Below are 12,670 nucleotides of genomic sequence, written 5' to 3'. Positions count from 1 at the left end.
AAAGCAAAAGGTGGCTACTTTGAAGAACCTAGAATATAAGACATATTTTCAGTTGTTTCACACTTTTTTGTTAAGTATATAATTCCACATGTGTTAATTCATAGTTTTGATGCCTTCAGTGTGAATGTACAATTTTCATAGTCATGAAAATACAGAAAAATCTTTACATATTTGGCATCACTGCATTCAGAATCACCCGATCAAGCTATAAAAATAATCTGATCAGTAAACGACAGAAAAAGAGAAGAAAAAAAAAAAACGCATCCACACCAAAATGGTATCATTAAAAACAGCTCAGCATCCTCAAAGATTATACTGCTGCTACGTGTAGCGACCTCTGGTTAGTCCTGACTATGCTACCTGCCGATGCTGCCCCTAGTGATTGCAATACCACTACTCTCCAACCCATAGCAGTCTAACAATCGGGCAGGCAGGAGACATTTCATAATCTAAATAGTTTGTACCGATAATGTGGTGCAGGCACCAGGCCACACTTCCGAATCTAAATTGTTATTTGTTTCTGCTAATAGTGTGGTCCAGTGGGGAGTCCACGTTTCCAAATCTAAATTATTTCTGCTAATATACTAATTGTTAATTTAGTGACAAGTGACTGACAGGTCTGGGCCAAGGGTTGTGAAACAGCTGGTTAAAAAAGAGGAAGGGTACATCCAACATGAGTGGGAAAAAGTGAGGTCATGGTGAAAGGGGGAATAGGCTTGGTGAAGGGGTACATGGGTTAGGTGGTAATGTTACTGAAAGCTCAACTGAACAAACATCTCATCCTATCCAAAGACAACTGACAACATCTATTACTGGATGAGCTACTCACCTCCTTTTCTTTGGCAGCCACACCATCTTACATCTTGTAGATAATTTATTTTTAAAATGCTTGCACTCCAAGTTGAGTCTTCTTCATTTGTGTTGCCTGTAGCAGTAAGTCTCCCAGACCAGCACTTAATTTCAGTCAACTACCTGTGTTACTATGCTTACATTTTTCAACCAATTTTTCTAAATTTGGTCTACCAAGCTGATATATGTGCAACCTGAGTGTGGCTGAACAAAAAAACAGTTTTAGCTGTTGCATGAGGTATCAGGGCTCCCATCAAAGCAGGCTTACACCGGACCCTCACCCACCTTGTCTTAATTTAAAACTTTAATTCAAAGCTCTAAATGCTGGCCCAGACCCTGATACTTCATGCAAGGCCCATGGCTGATTGCTGCTGTGCCATTATGAGATTTCTTCTGTTGTTCAATTCATGCCAACTTTTCCTGGTGTCTGTCCCTAATTTGAACTGTTTGGCAGCTTTTTGCCACCCCCTGAAGGTGTTGTTTATGCTATTAGTTTTGCCTCCCATTCAATTCAATGGGGTTTGGATATGTTCGATGAACTGTTCGAAAAACATTGAGATGTTCGCCAATCCGAACCTTGTAAGTCAAGCACACACAGCTCAGTGTCTCTGCTGGATGGCACGCTGTATAGTCACATCATGCAACAATGTAGCCTGCCATCTAAAAGCAGCAGAGCTAGATGCATTGCTGGACAAATTAATAATTCTCTTCTTGGCTGATAGGTGAAGAATACAGTTTATCATTTTAATTTTATTACAGGGTACATTGGCTTCAGTGGACTGGGTGATGACAGGAGCATGGTTTAATTTAGAATCAATAAAGAAGTCTGTCATTCTTTCAATTAAAGGACTTAATTCTGGATGTGTTTTTTTAATACAGTATCACTTTGGGGTTAGTACTGTGGCGTCTTATAGACACCTTTCCATTACTAACCTCTGGGCTTAAAGTAAAATTTTGTATTGGCACGTGAAATCAACTTCCTTCCCAACTATCACTCCACTTGCTGCCACACCAGGGCAATTGGGAAGAGCGAGGCTAAATGCCAGATTTAGCGCATCTTATGGATGAGCCTTTCCTAGGGCGGCTGAAAGTTGATGTTTTTAGTTTTGGAGTGAGCAAATAACCATGGCCCATTCCTAGGCTATTTCCAACATTGGGCATAATAGTAAGCCCATGTCGGAATCCCTCGCTTTGGATGTGGGCTCCTGCACTGAGCCCACATCTTTCCCAGAACATGTTAGGGGAAAATGTCAGCTGTTCAAAACAGCTAACAGCCATGGTTGGAATCGCGATCCACCTGCGGCTGTTAACTAGTTAAACGCCGCTGTTAATCTCCGTCAGTGGCATTTAACTCGCACTTTCTGGAATTACACCTGAAATCGCGCCCATTGGTGACCACAACACGTAATCGCGGGTCACTAATGAGTTGGCATGACAACCAGAGGTCTTGAGGAGACCTCTCTGGTTGTCATAGCTGGATTGGTATCAGTGCCGCCCGGTGGTCAACGCTCATATCAAGTGAGCATTTCTGCTACATACAGGCGATCTGATCATCGCCTGTATGTAGCAGAGCCAATCAAAGTACTGCAGCTTCTAGTCTCCCATAAATGCCAGAATTAACTTTTTTGTCACCGCTACATTGCAATAAAATGCAATAACGGACGATCAAAAGAACGTATCTATACCAAAACTGTATAAATAAAAATGTCAGCCCAGCATGCAAAAAATGAGCCCTCACCCAGCCCCAAATCAGGAAAAATGGAAACGCTACAGGTCTCGGAAAATGGCACCATATTTTTTTATTTATTTATTTTTTAATTAAAGTTTGGATTTTTTTTCACCACTTCATTAAAAAAAACTACACATGTTTGGCGTCCATGAACTCTTAGACCTGGAGAATCATAATGGCAGGTCATTTATAGCATTGAGTTAACACAGTAAAAAAAAAAAAAAAAAAACACCTGTGGAATTGCACTTTTTTTGCAATCTTACCGCACTTGGAATTTTTTTTCCGTTTTCCATTACCCGATATGTTAAAATCAATGATGTCGTTCAAAAGTACATCTTGTCCCGCTTAAAACAAGCCCCACAGGGCCATTTTGACTGAAAAGTTATGGCTCTGGGAATAAGGGGAGCAAAAAACGAAAATGCAAAAACTAAATACCTCCAGTCATTAAGAGGTTAATATCAGCCTGCAGCCGCTGTCTGCCTAGCCATTGCTGGTTACTAATTATAGGAGGAACCTACATTTTTTGGGGGGTCCCCCATTTTAGTAACCAGGAAGGCCAAGTACACCGCTGTGAGCTGATATTAATAGCCTGGGAATCTCCATGGGTATTACCCCTTCCTAGGCTGTACACATTTGCCCCTCTGTTGGTGAATACAATGTTGAGGGATGTCACGCCTTTTTTCAGAAAATAGTTATATAAAAAGATGCATGTACAGTAAGCTTCATAAGTACTGTACTAACTAAATGTGGATGACATCTTTATAACCATTCTATCCCATTATCTCAGGTAACGCTGTGATTTTACTGTACACGCAGATGAATTGTGAGCTTTTCAAAGGACATCAGTGTGGAAAAAAGTGCTGTGCGATTTTTCTTGTCGCACGCATTGGCGAGTCACGTCTGAGATGAGGACAATCGCAGCATGCTGCAATTTTTTTTTCTCAGTTCGATTTCAGCTGAGAAAAAAAAATGCAGGTGATCTGTGACTCATAGCTTAATAAAGGTCAAAGTGCAATCCAACTTTTTATAGGATTGCACTCGTCCATTTCCCTCACAGTTGAGTATGAGCCCTTAGAGGTAGAATTAATATTTCAGTGTTTGATCCAGATGGATGGTCTGCCAGCTGTAGAAGGAGCCATTGATCTGGCTACTATCTTGGTTTCAACAACAGCAATATCAGAAAGAAAATCCACAGCCATGATAAATGTAAATGCTGACCAGATAGAATTTCTATGAACCTTGGACTCAAAATCCAGCACGATAGCGCAGTCAGCTCTGCTGTCCTTAAAGAGGTTTTCCCAGGAAAAAAAAGTTTATTTTAAATCAATAGATTTTGGAATAATAATAATTTCCACAATTGGATGTGTTTAAATGAAATGTTCCTGTGCTGAGATAATCTTATAAATGTGCCCCTGCTGTGTACTGTGTAATGTTCTTGCGTGCTCAGCCATGGCCATGTTCTGATCATACCACATCTCCTGAGCAGATGAGGGGGTGAAAAAAGTGCATAGACATTTTCACATGGGATCACAAATAGTGTTGAGCATTCCGATACCGCAAGTATCGGGTATCGGCCGATATTTGCGGTATCGGAATTCCGATACCGAGATCCGATACTTTTGTGGTATCGGGAATCGGTATCGGAACCATATTAATGTGTAAAATAAAGAATTAAAATAAAAAATAGGGATATACTCACCCTCTGACGCGCCCTGGTTGTAACCGGCAGCTTCCGTTTCTAAGAATGAGCGCTTGAAAGACCTTAGATGACGTCGCGGCTTGTGATTGGTTGCTGGGCGGTCACGTGACGTCACGTCATCTAAGGTCTTTCAAGCGCTCATTCTTAGAAACGGAAGCTGCCGGTTACAACCAGGGCGCGTCAGAGGGTGAGTATATCCCTATTTTTTATTTTAATTCTTTATTTTACACATTAATATGGATCCCAGGGCCTGAAAGAGAACCGTGTGCCCCATAGAAGTAAAGATTTGCTCATCCTTCGGGGCAGTATCCTAGGGGTACCATCACACAGTGCCATTTTCATCGCTACGACGGCACGATTCGTGACGTTCTAGCGATATCGTTACGATATCATAGTGTCTGACACGCTACTGCGATCCGGAACCCCGCTGAGAATCGTACGTCGTAGCAGATCGTTTGAAACTTTCTTTCGTCGTCTAGTGTCCCGCTGTGGCGGCATGATTGCATCGTGTGACACAGGTTGTATACGATGTGCGCACAGTAACCAACGGCTTCTACATCGCAAATACGTCATGAAACTATCGCTCCAGCGCCGTGTATTGCAACGTGTGACCGCAGTCTACGACGCTGGAGCGATAATCATACGACGCTGCAACGTCACGAATCGTGCCGTCGTAGCGATGAAAATGGCACTGTGTGACGGTACCCCTAGCCATTCGACCAGATTACCTAGATAAGCGAGAAAATCTTTTTTGCATCAAACAAATTTAGTTTGTGTCTTCGTGTTCAGAGGAAGAAGTTACATCATCCAAAGTAATTTTCCTCCTAAATCCCCATTTATTTAAATGCCATACGCTAAATATTTTTTTTTTTTAATATACTTAACCCCTTAACCACTTGGGTTTTCCGTTTTTAAAGTTTCTTTTTTGCTCCCCTTATTCCCAGAGCCATAACTTTTTATTTTTATTTTTCTGTCAATACGGCCATTTGAGGGCTTTTTTTTAGGGTCTAGTTGTACAGTTGAACAACACCATTTTACCATATATTGTACTGGAAAACGGGGAAAGAAAAATTCAAAGTGCAAAAAGTGTGCAATTTCACAACTGTTTTGCTTCTTAACCATGTTCACTAAATGGTAAAACTGACCTGCCATTAATCATTCTTCAGGTCATTATGGGTTTGAAGATACTGTACATTTTGACTCTAGTTATGACGTTTACTGATCAGATAAATTTTTATATTTTTGATAGATTGGGCGATTCTGAAATCAGCCACACCAAATATGTGTATTTTTTAAATTATTGTTTTATTTCAAAATGGTGGAGGATTTAAACTTTTACTTAAAAAAAAAAAATTATTTTATTTATTTTTAACTTTTTGTTGCTCCAATAATCTTCATGGGAGACTAGAAGCTGCGATTATTCGATCGCCTATGCTAATCTTCTATGAGCGCCGGCCAGAACGAGGGTCTTCAGGTGGATTACCAGTATAATAAAATATTACAACACCCTGTGTCTTTATTTCATTAAAGTACTTTGTAATAATGTGTGTGTTTTATTAACCATTTCGTACAATTGGATTAATAATGGATAGGTGTCATAATTGACGCCTCTCCATTATTAATTTGGCTTAATGTCACCTTACAATGGCAAGGCGACATTAACCCTTCATTACCCCATATCCCACCGCTACACGGGAATGGGAGGAGTGGCCAAGTGCCAGAATAGGCGCATCTTCCAGATGTGCCTTTTCTGGGGTGGCTGGGGGCAGATGTTTTTAGCCGGGGGGGGGCAATAACCATGGACCCTCTCTAGGCTATTAATATCTGCCCTCAGTCAATGGCTTTACCACTCTGGCGGAGAAAATTGCGCGGGAGCCCACGCCAATTTTTTCCGCCATTTAACCCTTTATTTTACAAGCTACAGCGCCCAAATTTTGCACATACACACTACTAACATTAGTAGTGTGGAATATGCAAAAAAAAAAAAGGGGATATGAGATGGTTTACTGTTAGTGTTGAGCGATACCGTCCGATACTTGAAAGTATCGGCCGATACCGGCAAAGTATCGGATCCAATCCGATACCGATACCCGATACCAATACAAGTCAATGGGTCTCATGTATCGGACGGTATCCCTGATGGTTCCCAGGGTCTGAAGGAGAGGAAACTCTCCTTCAGGCCCTGGGAACCATATTAATGTGTAAAATAAAGAATTAAAATAAAAAATATTGCTATACTCACCTCTCCGACGCAGCCTGCACCTTACCGAGGGAACCGGCAGCGTTGTTTGCTTAAAATTCGCGCTTTAACTTCCTTACGCGAAGTCCCGGCTTGTGATTGGTCGCGCGCCGCCCATGTGGCCGGGACGCAACCAATCCACAGTAAGGAAGTTAAAGCGCGAATTTTAAGCAAACAACGCTGCCGGTTCCCTCGGTAAGGTGCAGGCTGCGTCGGAGAGGTGAGTATAGCAATATTTTTTATTTTAAACTTTATTTTACACATTAATGTTGTTTCGAAACCGATACCCGATACCACAAAAGTATCGGAATACCGGTATCGGAATTCCGATACAGCAAATATCGGCCGATACCCGATACTTGCGGTATCGGAATGCTCAACACTATTTACTGTATGTAAACCATGTCTCATATCCTGTCGGGTTTGAAAAGGAGAAATGAAAAGCCGGCAATTGAATTACCGGCTTTTCTATAGAACACGCTGTGCATTTCTCGCAAGTCACACTGCTGGTCTGTGTGTAATCCGTATTTTTCTCGCCCCCATAGACTTTCATTGGCGATTTTTTTTGCGCAATACGGTGACAAACGCAGCATGCTGCGATTTTCTACGGCCGTACAAGACCGTATAATACGGATCAGTAAAATACGGCTGATAGGAGCTGGGACATAGGGAATCATTGGTCCGTGTGTTATGCGTATTTTACGGATGTATTTTCTGCGCTCATACGTCCGTAATACTCGCCAGTGTGACGCCGGCCTAACAGCCGTGTGTGGAATCGCAATCCACACACAGCTGTAAACCTTTTAAATGCCATTTTCAATCTCTGACAGCTGCATTTAACTCTTGATTACTGGAAGCACTTGGGAAACCATGCCCATCGGTGACCCGGTCACGCGATTGCGGGTCACCGATGGGTTGGCATGACAACCAGAGATCTCCAGCAGACCTCTATGGTTGTCATAGCCGAATTGCTATGAGAGTTACCTGGTGGTCAAAGCAAGTGAGCACTTCTGCTACACACAGGCGATCAGACAACTGCAGCTTCTAGTCTCCCACGAAGACTAGACGAAAAAGTTTAAAAATATTAAAAAAGAAAATATATAAAATAAAGTTCAAGTTACCCCCGTTTTGCACTATTCAAAATAAAACCATAAAAAATAAAATAAAAAAAAAAAATCCACATATTGATCTTGCCACGTTCAGAATCGCGCGAACAATATAAAAAAAAAAAAAAAAAAGAATTAAACTGAAGGCTAAACGGCGTAACAAGAAAAAAAATAAATGCCAGAATTATGCTTTTTTGGTCGCCACAACATTGCAATAAAATGCAATGACGGGCTATCAAAAGATCGTGTCTGTATCAAAATGGTATCAATGAAAACTTCAGCTCTGTGCGCAGAAAAAAAAAAAAGCTCTCAACTGATTCAAGATCACGAAAAATGGAGACGCTACAGGTCTGGGAACATGGAGCCTTTGGTTTAATAAAAAAAAAAATAAAACACAGAACTGTGGAATTGCACTTTCTCTGCAAATTTCACTACGCTTGGAATATTTTTCCTGTTTTCTAGTACATGGTGTTGTTCAAAAGTACAACTCGTTCTGCAAAAACAAGTAAAAAATAAAAAAGTATGGCTCTAGGAAGAAGGGGAGCCAATAACAAAAACACCTCCGGTCATGAAGATTAAATCACTGTTTCATCAGCAGGATATTATCACTCAAGTGACACGCCCACCAGGGCCGTGGGCTAGGGCGTTTCATTTTTCTGAAGTTATGATTTTTATATGACTTTGCCTGAATCCTTGGTCTAAGTCATCTAAAACATCCATGTAAACAATTTTAGCTAAATCAATTAATATTTAGGGGTTGCACACTTTGATCACTTTAACTGAAAGTACTGAAATACATGAAAATGTATCATCGACATCACACTAAGGCCGTTTCACACGTCAGTGGCTCCGGTACGTGTGGTGACAGTTTTCTCACGTACCGGAGACACTGACTCACGTAGACACATTAAAATCAATGTGTCTCTGCATATGTCAGTGTGTTTTCACGGACCGTGTGTCCGTTTGAAAAACACGGAGACATGTCAGTGTTCGTGGGAGCGCACGGATCACACGGACCCATTAAAGTCAATGGGTCCGTGTAATACACGTACCGCACACGGATGCTGTCCGTGTGCCGTCCGTGTGCCACGCAGGAGACAGCGCTACTGTAAGCGCTGTCCCCCCAGCGTGGTGCTGAAGCCGCCATTCATTTCTTCTCTCCAGCAGCGTTCACTGGAGAGAAGGAATGAAAAATCTTTTTTTTTTTTTTTTTTTTGCGGTTGAAATAAAGTTCCCAGTAACCAACCCACTCCCACCCCCTATGCGCCCGCCCGCTGGAAATAAAATACTCACCCAGCTCCCTCGATGCTTCCTCTCAGCGCCCACGTGGTGCCGCTCATTACAGTGATGAATATGCGGCTCCACCTCCCAGGGTACTGGTAACAGATCGTGATGGAGAGCTGGGCAGCCTGGAAGCAATTTTTGTATACACCTGGCCAGGTAGGTATGGAGGCCCTCCTTCTGTGCTGTCCTCTCTTTTTCCTTGCTGCTCAACAGCTGACCCTTCTGCTGCTAACTGTCACGCTCTGTTTTTAAAAACAAACTGTTGCCCGCATGGCAGGCAGCACGAGCCTATCACAGGTGCCGCTCCTTTGTGTCGGCTCCAGGCTCTGGTATGCTGCTGTGCCGCCGGGTATTAGATCGGTATGTGGTGTGTGTAATTATTATTATATATACTACTTTGAAGAACCTAGAATATACGACATATTTTCAGTTTCACACTTTTTTGTTAAGTATATAATTCCACATGTGTTAATTCACAGTTTTGATGCCTTCAGTGTGAATGTACAATTTTTATAGTCATGAAAATACAGAAAAATCTTTAAATGAGAAGGTGTGTCCAAACTTTTGGTCTTGTACTGTACACAAACACACCTGCATGCACATATATATTTAGCTAGTTTTCAATGTTCACCATGAAGGTTAAATAATGGACAGATTTTTTGTTTGGTTTTGTACAGGCTGTGTTTTTAATGGCAAAATATTTATCTGTGGTGGATTGATATAAGCAGGGTCGATCACAAGTAACAGTGGCATCTAGGGGGTTAGAAAGCCGTGATCAGTGCTGGATGTGATTATGGCCTTTGTAGCAGAGTGTTAGCTTTAATATTTAACTGACATTTGATGCCACCTCGCCTGTGGAGAGGAAGCCATTTCTTTTATTTCTCAACACTATAAAAAGTTGGTGCTGAGGAATAGAGACCTTTAATGACCACCCAAAAAAAGTCAGATTGGCCATCATTATGGAATAATCTTAATCATTCATCTATGGAGCGAAAGCACAGCTGGAACTCACCTTGGCAGCATTTATTGCAGAGCCGTATCCAGTGGAGAAAGCACAACCGATGAGGCAGACCTTCTCCAATGGTGCATCCGGGTGTATTTTAGCAATAGCAATATCATCAACCACTGTGTACTCAGTAAAGGTGCTGGTACTAACAAAATTGTGAATTGGTTTCCCCTTGCAGGTAAATCTAGTGGTGTTGTCCAGTAGCACTCCATTGTATTTCCCTAAGCTGTTTGTAAAAAAAAAAAAAAAAAAAGGAAGAAGAAGAAAAATCACCGACTAGAAACAAGCTTTCTGTATGGCATTTGTCACTTCTATAGGCTTCATAGTTTGTGGATACAAGACAATACAGAGTAAACAGGTTAAAGGAATTGATATTTTTAATTTTTATACGTATATGTATGAATGAACCAATAGAAAGTAGTTAAAGTGCTTTAAGGCAGACAAATACCCAGGGTCAAATAAAGCTACTGAATAAGCCCATAAAGAGCAATACATAATACATAAGGAAAGCAGCTTAATAAAACCAGGTAGAGTATCACTACATAGACCATAAGTACTGATGGTACATCTAGCCAAATGGCATAACATTCAAAGCAAGTGCAGACTGTAGCTGACCCAGAGCTAGATGGCAGAGCCCCAACATGCATGTGACGCGTTTAACACCGCTTTCTCAAGGCCTATATCATAGAATGCACTACTCATAGGCAGACTCCAAATATTATAAAATACTCCATAGGCCTGTATAGTATATTGCACTCCCCATAGGCCTCCTTAAAGTATAATGCACTCCCCATAGGCAGACTAAAAGTTGAATGCATTACTCATAGGCAGGCTCTCTATAGTATAATGCACCACCAGAGGGAGACTATATACAGTAGTATAAAGCACTGCGGAAAAAAAAACCCAAAAACACAATACTCCCTTCTCCTCCTTGTTCCCTGCAGCTCCGAGCACCTGCTCACCTAAGGACAGCAGGCGCCAAGTAGCGACATCACTGCGACCCCTGTCAGGGATGTCAGATGCTGACGGGGAATAACGGGAGAGAGAGTGAAGCTTCCTTTCTCATCAGTGCTGAGATGATGGGCGGGGCCTCCACCTCCTTCTCAAGGGCCCCTTAGCGGCTGGGTAGCATTGCAGGGAGATCGACTTTCCCTGCTCTGCCGCAGAGTGCCCCTTGGTAGCTATGCTAGTGTCTTAGTGGCAAGTTGAGCAGTTGTTAGAGTTAAAAGATATATTGTGCCTATTGGAAAATAACTCTCAGCCCAATAAAATAGTCAGCTTCTTACTTTTAAATATATTTTATTACCATTGTACCATGTTAACTGGGGAAAAAATAAGTTGAAAAATCAACATCAATTGGCAATGAGAAGCAGAACAGATTGTTTTACATAATTCAACTTACACACATTTGAGGCAGCATCCCTTACCTTTCTATTTTGAGTCACATGTCTCACAATATGATTTAACAAAACTCGAGGAGAGATATGAGATGACAGAGGTTGTTACTTATGAACGTCACACACACACTCATGGGCATTGGAAAAAGGGAAGACTTACTACAGTGAGACGCCGCACCCACACCCAACTGGTCACTATACAGACTAAGAAGACCCTAGCTGCACAACTCAAACACACCACCTCAGACCTGGCTCCCTAAAATGCCATAGAGGGTTTTTTTCATTCCTCCTGAGGAACCAGGGGGGAAGCTGAAACAAACTGCCAACAAGAGGAAAGGAAAATGTGCAGGAAGATATGAAAACCCAGGGCGACAAAATTAAAACACATTCATTAAAAAAAAGGTAGAGAGGGACAGCTAAGAACAGCCAAGAATAAACAGAACAAGTATAACCTCTCTGAGACTTAAAGAGGTAAAAGGAAGAAGGAATTTGAAGAAAAATACTAACATACTGATTGCAGGAATTTATCTGGTGTTTACTATGCAAGATACACCCCTTAGCTGAAGGACTGGAACTCCTAAATCCAAGTCCACCTAGAAGTAAAACCAGCATGGAAATGCAGTGAAGGGTGAACATATAAACCCCAACCCAGAATGTGATAGGGTAGACCAAAACAGGAAAATGGAGAAAACACACCAAAAAAAAGGGAGAACAAAAAACATTCGGAAACATCAGTATTTGAACAGGGAAGAAAAGGAAATAGCTCCATAGGCAGATGAACCAACCACAAAGTAACAGGTCAGTAGATTGAATCCAAAAACCGAGTCATGACACTATCTTGTTATATGAAACCCAACCTGCCAAAGCCTTTACTGGCATGTTGTGATCTGTACCAAATATGTATAATGAGAAACGAAGAGTCCTTAAAAGGTGTTTCTATGGACAAATGTTTATATAGATTGCACAAGAGGTGAGCCTAGTGATAGGCTACATGGGTCATGTGCTGTAGTGTTGAGGTTATGATCACAGCTTTGTCAATAGAGCATGATGCAGCAACAGAGAAACTCTGTGGGGAACCCATGTATGAAATTTATAGAAAGATAATCATGGACATACATTCATGGGCAAAAGTGGCACTCTTGAAGTAGTTCCAGAAAATTACAATTACACATGTTTTCTTATGCACATTTATTTCTTTGTATGTATTAGAACACACACAAAAAAAGAAAAAACACCACAAACAGAAAATTAAAAAGCAAATTGGATATAAATTGCACACAAAGCCCAAAAAATGGGCTGGACAAAATTGTTGGTATCGTTCCAAAAATGTGGGTAAACAACTTTGACTCAAGCATTCAAGT

The 12,670-nt window shown here is 41.3% G+C and overlaps 1 protein-coding gene across 1 annotated transcript in view; it reads right to left on the bottom strand.

Annotated features, from left to right (window-relative positions):
- Positions 1 to 12,670, bottom strand: part of LOC143788206 (alcohol dehydrogenase 1) — a 107,753-nt gene that overhangs the window by 48,702 nt on the left and 46,381 nt on the right. Inside the window, exon 5 of the mRNA XM_077277677.1 lies at positions 9,919 to 10,138. Within this exon, the coding sequence (XP_077133792.1) occupies positions 9,919 to 10,138 (220 nt within the window). The remainder of the gene's footprint in view (positions 1 to 9,918; positions 10,139 to 12,670) is intronic.

This window comes from Ranitomeya variabilis, chromosome 1, assembly GCF_051348905.1.
Source record: "Ranitomeya variabilis isolate aRanVar5 chromosome 1, aRanVar5.hap1, whole genome shotgun sequence".
NCBI classification, from domain to species: Eukaryota; Metazoa; Chordata; class Amphibia; order Anura; family Dendrobatidae; genus Ranitomeya; species Ranitomeya variabilis.
Note: the sequence above shows the minus strand (reverse complement) of the source record. Positions and strands in the feature narration are given on the sequence as shown.